Source organism: Diceros bicornis, chromosome 22 (genome assembly GCF_020826845.1).
Source record: "Diceros bicornis minor isolate mBicDic1 chromosome 22, mDicBic1.mat.cur, whole genome shotgun sequence".
In the NCBI taxonomy this organism is placed as follows: Eukaryota; Metazoa; Chordata; class Mammalia; order Perissodactyla; family Rhinocerotidae; genus Diceros; species Diceros bicornis.
Genome location: NC_080761.1, coordinates 16,817,104 through 16,831,248, shown reverse-complemented (window position 1 = coordinate 16,831,248; position 14,145 = coordinate 16,817,104). Strand labels below are relative to the sequence as shown.

At 33.5% G+C, this 14,145-nt stretch overlaps 1 protein-coding gene across 5 annotated transcripts in view; it reads left to right on the top strand.

Moving 5' to 3' along the window:
- VPS13A (vacuolar protein sorting 13 homolog A) overlaps nt 1-14,145 on the top strand; it is a 249,952-nt gene that overhangs the window by 109,976 nt on the left and 125,831 nt on the right. For all 5 annotated transcript variants that reach the window (XM_058565619.1, XM_058565615.1, XM_058565616.1 and 2 more), the window contains exons 27-31: nt 1,300-1,379; nt 2,375-2,434; nt 2,633-2,786; nt 3,487-3,603; nt 3,683-3,786. In XM_058565619.1, the coding sequence (XP_058421602.1) occupies nt 1,300-1,379; nt 2,375-2,434; nt 2,633-2,786; nt 3,487-3,603; nt 3,683-3,786 (515 nt within the window). The remainder of the gene's footprint in view (nt 1-1,299; nt 1,380-2,374; nt 2,435-2,632; nt 2,787-3,486; nt 3,604-3,682; nt 3,787-14,145) is intronic.

Here is a 14,145-nt window from a genome sequence, read left to right as displayed (position 1 = left end):
TTTTTTTTTTTGAGCATTGGATTAAATATGATTTTGTATTTTGGGAAGCAAATTAAGTATTATGGTCTGCAAGCTCAGTCGTTGGATATGATTTATACATTTTAGTTCCATACTCTACACTGGTTCTGTAGCCCTTGAGAACTTGAGTGTGGTGGATTGCATTAAAATAATCTCTTGCTAAGAAAACCATCATACATAGCAGATACAGAGTTTTGTTTTATTTTGCTTTTTACACCAAGAAACAGTTTGCTTTGGTAATTGGAAAGAAAAGTGAATCAACTTGATAGTGTTCTCCAGTAATCCAGAAGTATTATACCAGTTTTTAATTTTTGTTTGTTTTTTCAAGAGCAAAGAGTAGGAAAACGCACACAGAATACAGGATATACAATCATCACTGCACCTATTTCTGTAATATTCTTGCTTCTCCGCTTAGAGGGAGTGGAAAGAATTGAATAGCACAGATTCTTACACAAAGTAAATGATCAGTAAATAGTTGTTGAATGAATAAATGTGTGAAAAGAGTGAGGATCTTCTTAAGGGTTGAAATGTGATTAGTGCCTGCAGGAGAAGACTGGCTTAAGTGCTAATGAGTGTTTAAATCTGGAGGATTCTGTGTAATATGTTGCATTTTTTCTTTAAGAGAGGAATGATTGATTTGTTGTCTTTTCTTCCAGTATCTAAATATTGATTTCCAGGCGCTATAAGTAATTTGGTGATAATACTTTTAAAAGTTTTATACAAAATACTCTTCTACAGCAGTTTTCCCACTTATTTTCTTAGATTTTGAGGAGAAGCAATAATACAATTGATAAAGACTGATTATATGGTATTAGGGTTTATTTTAATCTAGACTAATATACAGAAAAACTTAGTTTCTCATCACATACCTGATCTGTCTTCTTAACAATTAGGTTTTCAGGGAGTCTGACAATTTTCTTTCTAGCGATTTCTGTGGCTCAGGGCCAGAATTTTCCTCATGTCCTTTCATTGTTCATAATAACCATTCTGTTTCTTCTTTAACTGATTGCTACTTTTTCTTACCTTACCTCCTACCTAGGTTTATAAGGGTAAGAGTCTTTAGGGTTGTAGCATAAGAGAAGGGAAGGGAATTGTGAGAAGAAATTAAATTTTTAGAGTTTAAAATAAAGGAGGGAGGGACCTGACTTGGGCAAGATGGAATCCAAGGCTCACAAGTGATACAGAAAATCCTTCTTTTTCAATTCTATAATTATTAATATTTCCTACATTTATTTTCCATTAGTTTTCCTATGAAAGAATAGTGTTTAAATGTATTTTTAGATGCAAATAAGAAACCAGTTTATTTGATTACAACACTGGATAACACAATGGAAGATCTGTTAACACTGGAATATGTGAAGGTAAGCAGTTCTTGCTATGGTAAGTGTTCTGCTGAAATGTTATAATCAAGTTTTTGTAAGTTTAGTAATATTCAGTTTAATCTTCATTCTAATGTGATCTCTATAACTCCTAAAACTTTAAGGTTTTTTTTTGTTTTGTCATCCTCTATTAAATAGTTGGGATTTATAAATACTTCATATAGCAAAATAATAAGAAGCCTACGTTATAAGTAGAAATGTCCTGCAGGTTGACTTTTTTCCCCCATTAGGATATCCAAAAGAAATCAACTTTATAATCTTTATGGAATTTATTGTGGTATATGATGCGAGATGAGGCTGTCACTTGATTTCCTACCATTGTCTGAAGTTACCTAATTTTCCTGGTGTCAGTGACACCATTCCTTCCCTATTGATTTATGATTCATCACTTATAAGTTTTTATGTGACCTATTTTTATGTAAGTGCCATGTTATTTTAATAATTACTTTATAATGAGAATAGTGCCAAAAGAGCATTTTACCACTTTTAAGACCATTTTTACTATTATTGATGTAGATATTTTAGGGGTTTTGTTGTTTTTTATGCATTAAATAGCTTTTGTATTACAAAAGAAATCTAAAGATCTAAAGATCTTTAATAGAGTAAAGATCTAAAAATAATGCAGAGTATTTGGGTACTTGGTGGACAGTTCTGTCACAAATTTTTTTCACATACAGGAAGAATTCAGAGGACCTTACAGAGTTGTTGATGACTGAAAGATTGTTGTCCACACTTGATAATACCTAAATTTGCACTTTTGATACTAAGAGAAATAGTACATAATATGTTGAATACTTGCCATGTGTGAGAGAGTCCTATGCTTAGCAAATTTCTTTTGTTGTGGTGAAGCAGTTGTTTGTTTAGATAATTATATATATAAATAGCTGGAAAATTATATCAATGTATGTTAAGACCATTATATAATTGTATATACATATGTCTTCCTAAGATATTCTGATTTTTTTCTCTTTGGATAGGCTGAAAAGAATGTACCCAACTTGAAAAGTACCTATAACAATGTTGTGCAACTGATTAAGGTATGAGTGAATATGAATCGGTTTTTTAATTAGAAACTGTATTTATAAGTAAATATATTTTGAAAATTATTTTATAACTAGAACCATAAGATCCTTGTGGATAAATTGTATCTTTTATACCACAAAGCATAGTATCTTATACAGGACAGGCAAACAAATATTTATTGACCTATTACTAAAATCAACTTTGCTCTTCAGGTGAATTTTTCCTCTTTGGATATTCATTTACATACTGAAGCACTTCTGAATACAATAAATTATTTTAATAATATCCTTCCACAATTGGAGGAAAAATCAGCCTCAGTGTATGTTGCAGAGAGTGAAGACAAAGGAGAAGTCATTAAAAAAATATGTATGTTTCTTTAAAGTTCAACTTCTATTTTTTTTTTACCAAGTAGATCAGTGAATTTTGGCTCTTGCTTTATTATTAACTTATAGTATTGGCTTCAGAATTCTATTGCCTAGATTATATCTAGAAAGGTTCATTATTTACCAGGTAATTTTAAAAAATAATAGTAAAGAAAAGTGATTACTGCTGAAGAAAATATGGCTTTTATTTATCTATCCTTCTTTTTAATTGAAGATTATACAGTATAAGTATTTGATTTAGATTAAAATTCATGCATCTAATATCGTTATTTTATATTAGAAAAATAGAACTAACAAAATTTGAATATCAGAGTATATTTTTAAATCAGAATACTTTTTAAGTTGTGAAAAGTTACAGTTTGATAATGGCAAGTATCACCTAGTAAATCTCAAAAGATTTATGATTTTACAACTACAGTTTCTTAATTTCAAATGTTAGCCTCATCGAGGAGCTGTTTTTTGTTTTGTCTGTTTGCTTTTGTGTGGCTTTGTTTTCATTAGATTTGATTGTTTTTTAGAATTCCTAATTTAGTAGGGAATATCTTGCTTGCTTACAATTGAATTGTAAATCAGGTTTTCCTTTCATATCATCATTTGATGTGATATTTCAGTTACTTATAACTGTAGTGAGGTAACTACTAAAAGTTTTTCCTTATATTTTACGATATGATTTTTTTTTGCAGCTTTAAAACTACCCAAGAGTGAAGATATTATTACCTTGCAGATTTTAGCAGAATTATCATGTTTACAGATCTTTATTCAAGATCAGAAACGTAACATTTCTGAAATTAAGATTGAAGGTAATAAAACTTCAGAAAAAATAAATTCAGAACTATTAAATGAAAGAGAAGTCATTTAATCATTCTTTTATTCCCTTAGGGCTTGATTCTGAGATGATAATGAGGCCTTCAGTAACTGAAATAAATGCAAAGCTAAGGAATATAATTGTTTTGGATTCTGATGTAACAGCTGTATACAAAAAGGTAGGAATTTGTTACTATTAATTAATAATACATCATTAGATGTGATTGTCCTTTAAGATTGGTCGTAGGTGTAAATTAGATAGTCGTTGGATTTTAGCAATGTGGCTTATTATGTCCATGGGTTTTGGAGTTAGGCGTAAATGGGTTTTAAGAAGCTCTGTTCCTAAATAGTTGTGTGGCCTGATCTTGGATTTTGTTTCTTTATTTGTAAAATGAGGATTAAATATCTCATAAATGAAATAAGTGTAAGTAATGTTTCTAGAACACAGTTGCGGGGGGTCTGTGGGGATGGTGGGAGTGAGGGGGCTTGTAAATGCCTTTTTCACTTTTTTCCTTTTGCTCTTCTCTTCAAATACTCTGAACCTTGTAAGGCATTTCAGATTTCAGCAGCAGAAGATATGAAGTCAGATTGAATAAATGAGATTTTTATTTTCATGGATGCTTACTAGTACTATAGCAGTTATAATGTTGTGAGTCCTTTGAACTGGATGGCTAGTGGTTGAGGGATAGGTATTTTGTTACTGGGTGTAAGACAGTAAGGTTCTTGGACTAGATGCTGTTATGGAGGTGGACAGGTAATTTTTGAACAGTGTAGCATCTAGGTAAGATGGTATATTTAAGGGAGTGAAGAGAATATCAAAAGTAGGATCAGAAAAGCCTGAGATAGTTGTTGAGTCAGGAAGTCAGAGTTTGAAGTGTAGCAGAAAGAAAGGAAATAGATGAATAGGCTTAGCCAGTAATACTGATGAGATACAGTGATGACCTGATTTTTATGTTAAATAAAAATCTTATTTCTTATATTTTATTAGGGCTTTTTAGCGTGAGATAACAAGAGTCCCAAAACATCAAAGGTGCATGGCGCTTAGGAATAAGGAACAAGAAATTTTTCCAGAAGCCAAATTTTTGGCTTCTGAAAAAAATTTTTTTTTCAGAAATCAAATTTTTCAGGTTTAATTTGCTTCTATTGCTTTTATTTTTAAAAAATCGTAGTATTAGAGCATTTAAGAAGTAGATTATCTATTTTATTTGCCCTGTCTGGAAAGTAAAGCTCACATAAATAAATGCATTTACCAAAAGTCATACAAGTAGTTAGTAGTGAAACTGATATTATAACCCAAGGCATTTACTTTTTTTCTCTGTAATTTTATTTTTAATGCATCTATAAGGTTAAAAATCCAACTTACAAAAAGCTGCAAAAGGAGAAGTTTCTCACTTCTGTCTTCGCGCCCCACCCCTATTTTGCTCTCCCTCTTCATTGACTTTGATTCCAATGTACCTGATTTTTAAACAAACTATACCTTGTTCAGTAACTCTCTACATGTCAAGGAGCCAGAGAGATAAGCTTTTTGCCCTAGATCAGAGCTTCCTAATTATTGTGATGTGACACACTATTGTGCCCTGAACAGGTTTTAGGTATAATAATACATTGAGTACCTCAGCTTTCTGGACAGTTGGGTAAAGGACGCCTGGAGTCCTCAGACTATTTGACTCTATCCTGCAGCAGCATCCTCCATTTTCCCTAGTATCATTATACAGATACTGTTATTTATGTGTGATATAAGCTGGAAAGTATTCTAACTGATCCTGACATTCTTATGAAATAAGATATCATTGCAAATTAGTTTCTTCATTACACCTTCTTTATAGAAAAATGTTTTAAAAGTGAATGTTTAAAAAGATTATCCAGTTATATTAATGCTTGTTAATTCTGGGTGATAGGTACCTAAGTATTTCTAACTATTGTCTACTTTTCTGTCTTTAGTATTAGGCTAATACTGGCTTCATAAAATGATTTGGACGTGTTCTCATAAAATGATTTGGAAGTATTTTCTCCTCCTCTATTTTCTAAAAGATTTGTGTCGAATTGGTGTTATGTTTGCCTTAACTGTTTGGAATTCACCAGTGAAGCTATCTGGCCTTGAGGTTTTCTTTGGGGAAAGACTTTTAGTTATTGTTCTATTTCTTTACTTGATATAGGTCTAATTATATTTTCTAATTCTTCTTTAGTCAGTTTTGGTAATGTGTCTTGTTTAGAATTTGTTGCACATATGTGGTTTTGATTCTATTATTCTTTACATTTTTTAATAAAAATTGAGATGATACAAAACATTATATAAATTTTATATCGTTGCCTTTTTTCCTCCTTACTCTTTGTTATAGTTTTTAACCACATATATTTGCATCCTAAAACAATGTATTACCTAGTTTTGTGGTGTTTTGGAAACATATATTTTATCTTGAAATATAGCATATACACAAAAGCATACAATGTAATTTAAAGAACAACAGTAAAACAAACACCTTTATGCCCAGTTCTCAAACAAAGTAATAGAGCCTACCTCAGAAGTTACCAATAAGTCCTAACCTGACTGCATTCTACTGTCTCCTCATGGAGTTAACAATGTCCTGATTTTTGTGGTTTTAATAAGTTTTACCAACTATGTATGAATCCTTAAATAATACCTTGTTTCATTTTGCCTCCTCCTTTTTTAAAGGACATCATATTTTATGTATTTTTTTCATTCAACGTTATATTTATTCATTTCATATGTGCTCTTTTCATTCAACATTATATTTTTGAGATGTATCCATGTTGATGTGTGTAGGTATAGTTCATTCATTTTTATTACTGTGTAGTATTCTATAGTATGAATATATTATTAGCTGTTTATTCAATGGTCTGTTCATGGATATTTGGGTTGTTTCTACTTTTTTGTTTCTATGAACACTACTGCTATAACTAGTCTTGTACGTCTCCTAGTATATTCTTGTATGTATCTCATGCAAGCGTTTTCAGAGAATCTATTTCTAGTGGCACATGTACCTCCAGGAGAAGTGGAAGAGAGGTATTGGCCCAGTGGCATAGTGGTTGAGTTCAGCGGTCCGCTTCGGTGGCCAGGGGTTCGCTGGTTTGGATCCCAGGTGCGGACCTACACACCACTCATCAAGCCATGCTGTGGCAGTGTCCTACATGCAAAATAGAGGAAGATTGGCACAGATATTAGCCCGGGGACAATCTTCCTCAAGCAAAAAGAGGAAGATTGGCAACAGATGTTAGCTGAGGGCCAATCTTCCTCACCAAAAAAAAAAGAAGAAGAAGAAGAAGGAGTAGAAGAAGACAGATTTGGTGTTTCTCTTTAATGCCAATGCTTGAAATTGTCAGACATTAAAGTTTTGAAGATCTGGAGTATATAATATGGTGTTTCATTTGTATTTTTCTTACTACTAATGAAATTGCACATCTTTTCATGTATTTATGGGCTACTTATGTTTGCTCTTCTACGAAATGCCTGTTAGTTTAACTCGGACATCAGCAAACTTTTTTTGTAAATAGCCGGACTGTAAATATTTTAGGCTTTGTGGGCCAGGCAGTTTTTGTTATAACTATTCAACTCCGCTATTGTAGTGTGGAAGCAGCTGTAGATAATATGTAAATGAGTGATTTGGCTGTGTTCTAATAAAATTTTATTTATGGATAATAAAATGTGAATTTCATATAATGTACATATGTCACAAAATATTATTCTTCTTTTGATATTTTTCAATTACCTTAAAAGTGTGACAACATTCTTACCTAATCCTTCCAGTTGTAGTTTGCTGACCCCTGACTTAATTTATCAATTTTAGGGGAAGGGTTATTTATTTTTTTCCTTGTTGATTTGTAGGAAATCATTAGTATTCTGTACATTATTCCTTGCTTAGTTTATATATGTTTCAAATAGTTATTCTCAGTCTGGTTATTATCTTCTCATTGTGGTGCCTTTTTTTTTTTTCTTTGTGGGGAAGATTAGCCCTGAGCTAACATCCGATGCCAATCCTCCTCTTTTTTATGAGGAAGATTGGCCCTGGGCTAACATCTGTGCCCATCTTCCTCTACTTTATATGGGACGCCACGACAGCATGGCTTGACAAGCAGTGCTCGGTGCACACCTGGGATCCGAACCTGTGAACCCTCAGGCCGCTGAAGCAGAGCACACATACTTAACTGCTACACCACCGGGCAGGCCCCTCGTTCTGGTGTCTTTTGATGAACAAAAGTTCTTAATTTTAATGAAGTAGAATTTATCATTCTTTTCCTTTTTGGTTTGAGAATTTTGTGTCTTCTAAATCATTTCATTCTCTGAATTCATAAAGGTATTCCCCTTCTTGGTCTTCTAAAAGTTATATAATTTTGCCGTTCACTTTTAGATCTTTCATTCTACTTGGAATTGATTTTTTTATATGATTGAGGCTGGGGTCCAATTTTGTTTTTTTCACACTTGAATTTCCTCGTACCATTTATTGAAATAGCCGTGCTTTTCTTGTCTACAGTACTATGTCTATGAAATATTAGGTGTAGATATGTGAGTAGATTTGTTTCTGGACTTTCTATTTTGTTCCATTGGTTTACTTATCCTTGAATCAGTAGCAAACATACATATAGTCTTACTTCACGTAGGAGACTGTTCTGAATACTTTATAAATATTAACTTATTTAATCTTCACAAATTTCATTGAGATCAGAAGTTCGTTTTCCAATTTTATCAATAAAGACATTGAAGCACACAAAGGTTAACTTCTTGAGGTCACATAGCTAGTAGAGCTTCATCTAATGTCCTGAATGTAAAAACTAGGCATTCTGGCTCTTTAGTTTATGCTCTTAACAACCATTTTATACTGCCTCCAATAATTCCAATAATTCCAAACTGAGTTATTGAGCTTAATTTAATTCTTAAGCTTTATACTTCATATTCCACCTTGTTTCTCTTCTTCAATAATGTCTTGGCTGTTCTTGGACTTTTGTGTTTACATGTAAATTTTAGAATCTTCGTTCAAATTCTATCAAAGAAATCTCATTGGTATTTTGCCTTTAAAAAGCAAGCAATTATTTCTTAATGTCATCAAACATCCTGTGAGTGCTCACATTTCCTTGAATGTCTCATAATTTTTTTCTTTTAGTTTGTTTAGCTCGGGATCCACAGGAGGTCCACACAGTGCATTTGATTAATATGCCTCTTAAGTCTGTTTTAATCTATAAATTTCTCTCTCTCTCCTGTGCTGTTTGGCGCTATCCTATTTGTTTTGTAGAATTTTCCACAGCCTGGCTTTTGCTGATTGTGTTCTTTATGATATTTAACATGTTCCTCTGTTCCTTATATTTCCTGTAAATTGATAGTTAAATCTCAAGGCATGATGGGATTCAGGTTTTTGGTTTTTCTTTTTTTTTTGACAAGAATACTTCATAGTTGGTGTTGTGTATTTTCAAAGGATGCACATAGTGTCTAGCTGTCTTTCTTTTTATGATGTTAAAAGCCATTATTTCATTAAGGGTTATAAAATAATAATATTCTGATTCAATCATTTCTTCATTTATTAAATAGAAGTTTTCACCAGTCTTGATGCTGATATCTTCAATTATTTTGGCTTCTCAAAAGTTTATTCCTTAGTAGATTCCTCAGGCAAGGCTCGTAATCATAGGAACAATACTCCCTGAGTGTTTACATCTTGCATTACATTTATGTTTGAAGGGCAGTTTGGCTGGATTTTGAAGCTAAGGATTAGATTGCATTTTCTTTCATAGGTGGTTTTTAAACATGTTACTCTGTGTCTCTGTGTTCAGTCAAATTGCTGATGATGATTCTGATAACAGTTTCCCTCTCTTTCCCCTTGAAGGACTTGATCATTTTGCCTAGATGTTCAGAGCTGATTGGAAGCTTTGTGTGGGCAGGACTTTGGACACGTGGATATCACAGTAGATAATTAGGCAGTGATACAGTGATTTTATGGCCTTAAAAATTCAGAGTATCTAAAATTTTTTTCCTTTGGCTAGTCAGTTTCCTTTGAGAAAGGTACTATAAGTATAGCCCTGACAGCTGAGATTCTGGGAGCCAATTGGTTGAAGAATGTGGGGACCTCACCTTTCAATTTACAGAGATTTACTTAAAATACTTATTTTTCAGTATGGTGTTTTATTTACCTCTTACCTGCACTTGTTGTCTCCGAGGCCGTAGCCTCTCTGCTCTAAACTCTGTCTTAAGCAAATTTCTTCTCTTCTCTTGGGCTCAAGGGGACATAGTCACAGGGTCACTCATGTGACTTGTGGAAGATATTCTGTTTTTTATTAATTAACAGTATGTGGGATATTATAGTCAACAAAAGATGCAGAGTCCCTCTCCTCATGGGATAAATAATAAATATTCAGTAGTAGAAAACAATATCAAAGAGTGATAAGTGCTTTGAAAACCAATAAAGTAGGGTAATTTGATAGTGATTTGAATGGTATTTTAGGATTATCAGGAAATACCTCTCTGTGGAAGGAACATTTGACAGAAATCTAAATCAATTATGGATGTGAGCCCTGTGGAAAGAGCATTCTAGGTAGAGGAAATAGCAACTATAAAGGCCTTATGGCAGGAAGGTGCTTGGTGTTTTTGGGAGGTTGTAGGGACCTCAGTAACCTTTATATTGAATTCTTTATTGTGCTTTTTTTTTCCTTTTTAAAGTCAAGTTTACTATACATACAGATATAATTTACATACAATAAAATTTACCCTTTCCGTTTTGGATTTACTTTATTCTTCTTTTCCTAGTATCTTAAGGTGAAAGCTTAGATTATTGATTTGAGATTTCTTATTTGTTAATGTAAGCATTTACTGCTATAAATTTTCCTTTAAGTTCTGCTTTAGCTGCATCTTGCAAATTTTGATATGTTGTGTTTTTATGTTCTTTCAGTTTAAAATATTTTCTGATTTCTCTTGTGACTTTCTCTTTTATCCATGGTTTATTTAGAAGTATATTGTTTAACTTCCAAATATTTTGAGATTTTTCAGATATCTTTCTGTTACTGATTTCTAGTTTAAATCCATTGTGGTCAGAGAAGAAACTTTTTTGGATCTTTTTAACTTGTTAATGTTTGTTTCATGGCCCAGAGCATGCATGCTCAACCTTGGTTGAGTGTCCTTGAAATTAATGTGTATATTTGGCTGTTGCTGGATTGAATGTTTCATAAATGTCAATTAGAGCAAGTAGGTTGGTTGATAGAATTGTTCAAGCTACTGATTTTGTGTTTACTGGTTCTCTTGATTACTAAGGAAGGATTGTTAAAGTTTCAACTCTGGATTTGTCTGTTTCTTCTTTCAGTTCTCTCAATTTTTGCTTCTTATATTTTGGAGATTTCATGTTAGGTGCATACACATACGCCTAATGATTAACAATGGGGATACATTCTGAGAAATGTGTCATTAGGTGGTTTTCTTGTGCAAACATCATAGAGTGTACTTACAAAGCCTACTACATACCTAGGCTATATGATACTGATCTTATGGGTCTGCTGTCATATATGTAGTCCATTGTTGACCAAAACGTTGTTATGTCATGTATCCTATACATGACTGTATAGGATTTTTATACCTTCTTTTGTGATTATGTAATGTTCCTCTTTAACCTTGGTAATTGTACTTAATCTGAAGTCTACTTTGGTAGTAATATAGCCACTCCAGATTTCTTTGATTAGTGTTTGCATGGTATATCTTTTTCTATCCTTTAACTAATCTATGCCTGTATTTTTAAAGTGGGTTTCTTGTAGGCAGCATATATTTCAATCTTGTTTTTTAATCCAGTCTGACATTTAATTTATATTTAGGCCAATTTAAAAATCCAACTATTGATATGGTTGGATTAAAATCTGCTATGTCCCTAGTTGTTTTCTATTTTCTAGTTGTGTTTGATTTTGAATTGTTTATCATTATTTTATGGTTTCCCTTGGGTTTACAATACATATTTTTAATCACAGTCTACCTTCCAATAATATTTTACCCCTTTATGTGTAGTGTATCTTACAACACTATACTGTCAATTCCTACTTCTTGTCTTTCGTGGTATTATTGTAATATGTTTTATTTTTGTGTATGCTGAAAATCTACAATTCTGATTTTGGCTTAGTCAGTTTTCTTTAGAGCAATTAATTTTTTTTAAAAAGATATATTTACCTTCATTTTAAGTATTTTTGGAACTCATTTTTTTAGGTAGCTTTAAGTTTCTGTCTGTTATTTTTATTTCTACTTGAACTTGATCACTTCTTGTGATACAAGTATATTGGTAATGAATTATCGCAGCTTCTTGTGGAGAGGATGGATGGGAGCTAGAAAAAAACTCTTGTTTCACCTTCATTTTCTGAGTGATATTTTTCTACATATAGAATTCTGGATTGATAGTTTTTCTCCCCCCTCCTTTCAAACTGTTAAAGTTGTGACTCCGTTGTCCTTTGTTATATATAGTTTTGATGAGAAGTCTGCCATATATCGTTGTTCCTTTGTACATAATTTCTCATCTTTATTTGACTGCCTTCAGGGTTTGTATATGATGTTTCTAGGTGTATGTATGTTTTGATATTTGCCCTGTTGGGGATTTTCTGAGCTTCTTGGATCTGCCTGTCATTATTTTTCATTATCTTCTCAAATAGTTCTTCTGCCTGTCTCTCTCTCTCCTCCTCCATCTCCTTCCTGTTTTTCTTCCTCTTGGATTCCAAAAATTCTTATTAGATTCCTGTTAGATATCGTCCCACAACCTTTAGATCCTCTGTACAACTTTTTTCAGATCCTTTTCTCATTATGTTTCCATTTGGATAATTTCTAATGACCTATTTTTAAGTTCACTGATTTTTGTCCTTGCCTCTGTTGAATCTACTGATGAATCCATTAAAGGTGTTTTTCATGTCTATTACCGTGTTTTTTAATCAGTAATATTTCCCTTTGACTCTTCTGTTTTTCCATTTCTCTGCTGATATTCTTCATCTCTTCATGCGTATTTTCCATCTTTTCCACTAGAAGCATTTACCATATTAATCATAGTAATTTAAAATGCATTGGCTAAAAGTTCCAACATCTGTGTTATTGGCAGATATGTTTCTGTTGATTGCTTTGTCATTTGTTGGTTATTTTTTTCTTGCTTTTTGGGACATCTTGTAATTATTGATTAAATGTCAGACATCATGTATAGGATGATAGAGACTGAAGTGAATAGTATTTATGTATGAAAATTGGAATGCCTCTTTTTTGTGCTAGCCTGTTAGCATAGAGAGTTAAGTCAATTTAGTGGAAGGTGAACTGACTCTGAGTTTTCCTGTTTAATAAGATTCTCTTCAATACACTAGTGCCTCAAATTCCTTTAGGTATGTCTTGTGCTTGGGGGCGGGGGGGTGGGGGCTTTGTTCTGGAGTGTTGCTCCATGCTCTGTTTTTGGCCTTTCCTCTACTCCCATACCTCAGAAAGTTCTCTTTCTACACTCTTGGCTCTTTCCTTGATGTTAGAGTCTACTGCTACTTTTTCTCAGTGCTTGCCAGCTTGTTGGTGAGTATTTGTGGGTGGGGGGTGGATGGGGAGGTGCTTTGGGTAGTTTTATCAGTTGTCCTAGACCAGTTTCAGTCCTAGCCTTGTGTCTTCTCTAGGTCTCAGAAATGGGGTATTCTTGGTGATACCCCTTTCTTTCCCATAGCATCTGACTCATATCTTTGGTAGCTCCTCTGTGAAAGAGAATGTCCTTCCTTGCCCTAGCAGAAGGTGACATATAATGGTCTGGTCCCAGGAGGGTTTCTTATCTTAGGTATAGATGGAGTTTTCTGTTATCTTTGCCCCTGGGGTATAGTATCTTCACCTCTGCCCTGAGGACAAAAGGTTACTGCCTTTTGCCTAGTTTCTTAAGGCTTTTGTTCTGAGAAGAGAATAATCTTGATGGTACGTTGGGCCTTTTCTGCAGTGGAGGCTTCTCCCCTCTTCCAGGGTGGTACCAAGGAAAAGCTTTCTCTGGTCTTCCACACTACTCCATCTTTCTGATGAGCTCCCAGCAGAGAGCTCCTAATGCAGTGCTTACAGTTGAGTGTGAACTCCTCTTGTATCTGTGGCTCCCAGGGATTCTATATCTTACATTAGTTCATAGTCAATCTTTACCATTTTAGCTAATATATGGTATCTGGCATCTCTTTCTCCTGCCCCTTTACCACAAGCGAGCTGGTGCTTATGTTCAACATCTCTCTCGAAGGTACATTTTTTTCCTTAGATTTTAGGCTGCTTGGTTGGCTTGTAACCTCAGATTTCTAATGGTTTTAAGAAAAGTTACGATTTTGTAAATTATCTGTTTTTTTTCTTGTTGTTAAGATTTAGAATGGCCCTCTCCCCAGCATTCTACATCCTGGGCAGAACTCTATAAGCAGAACTCTTATTGACTTCTTTTCAGCCTTGTCTTGCACCTCAGCCGTTAGAGGTCCTTCATATCTTTGGTTACTGAGATTTTCTTTGTTCCGTGGTTGGAATTCATTTGCTTGTTGATGGCTCTGCAGTCCTTTGCCTTGCTTCTAGCATTTAGGAGGTCAAGAAAGCTGTAAAC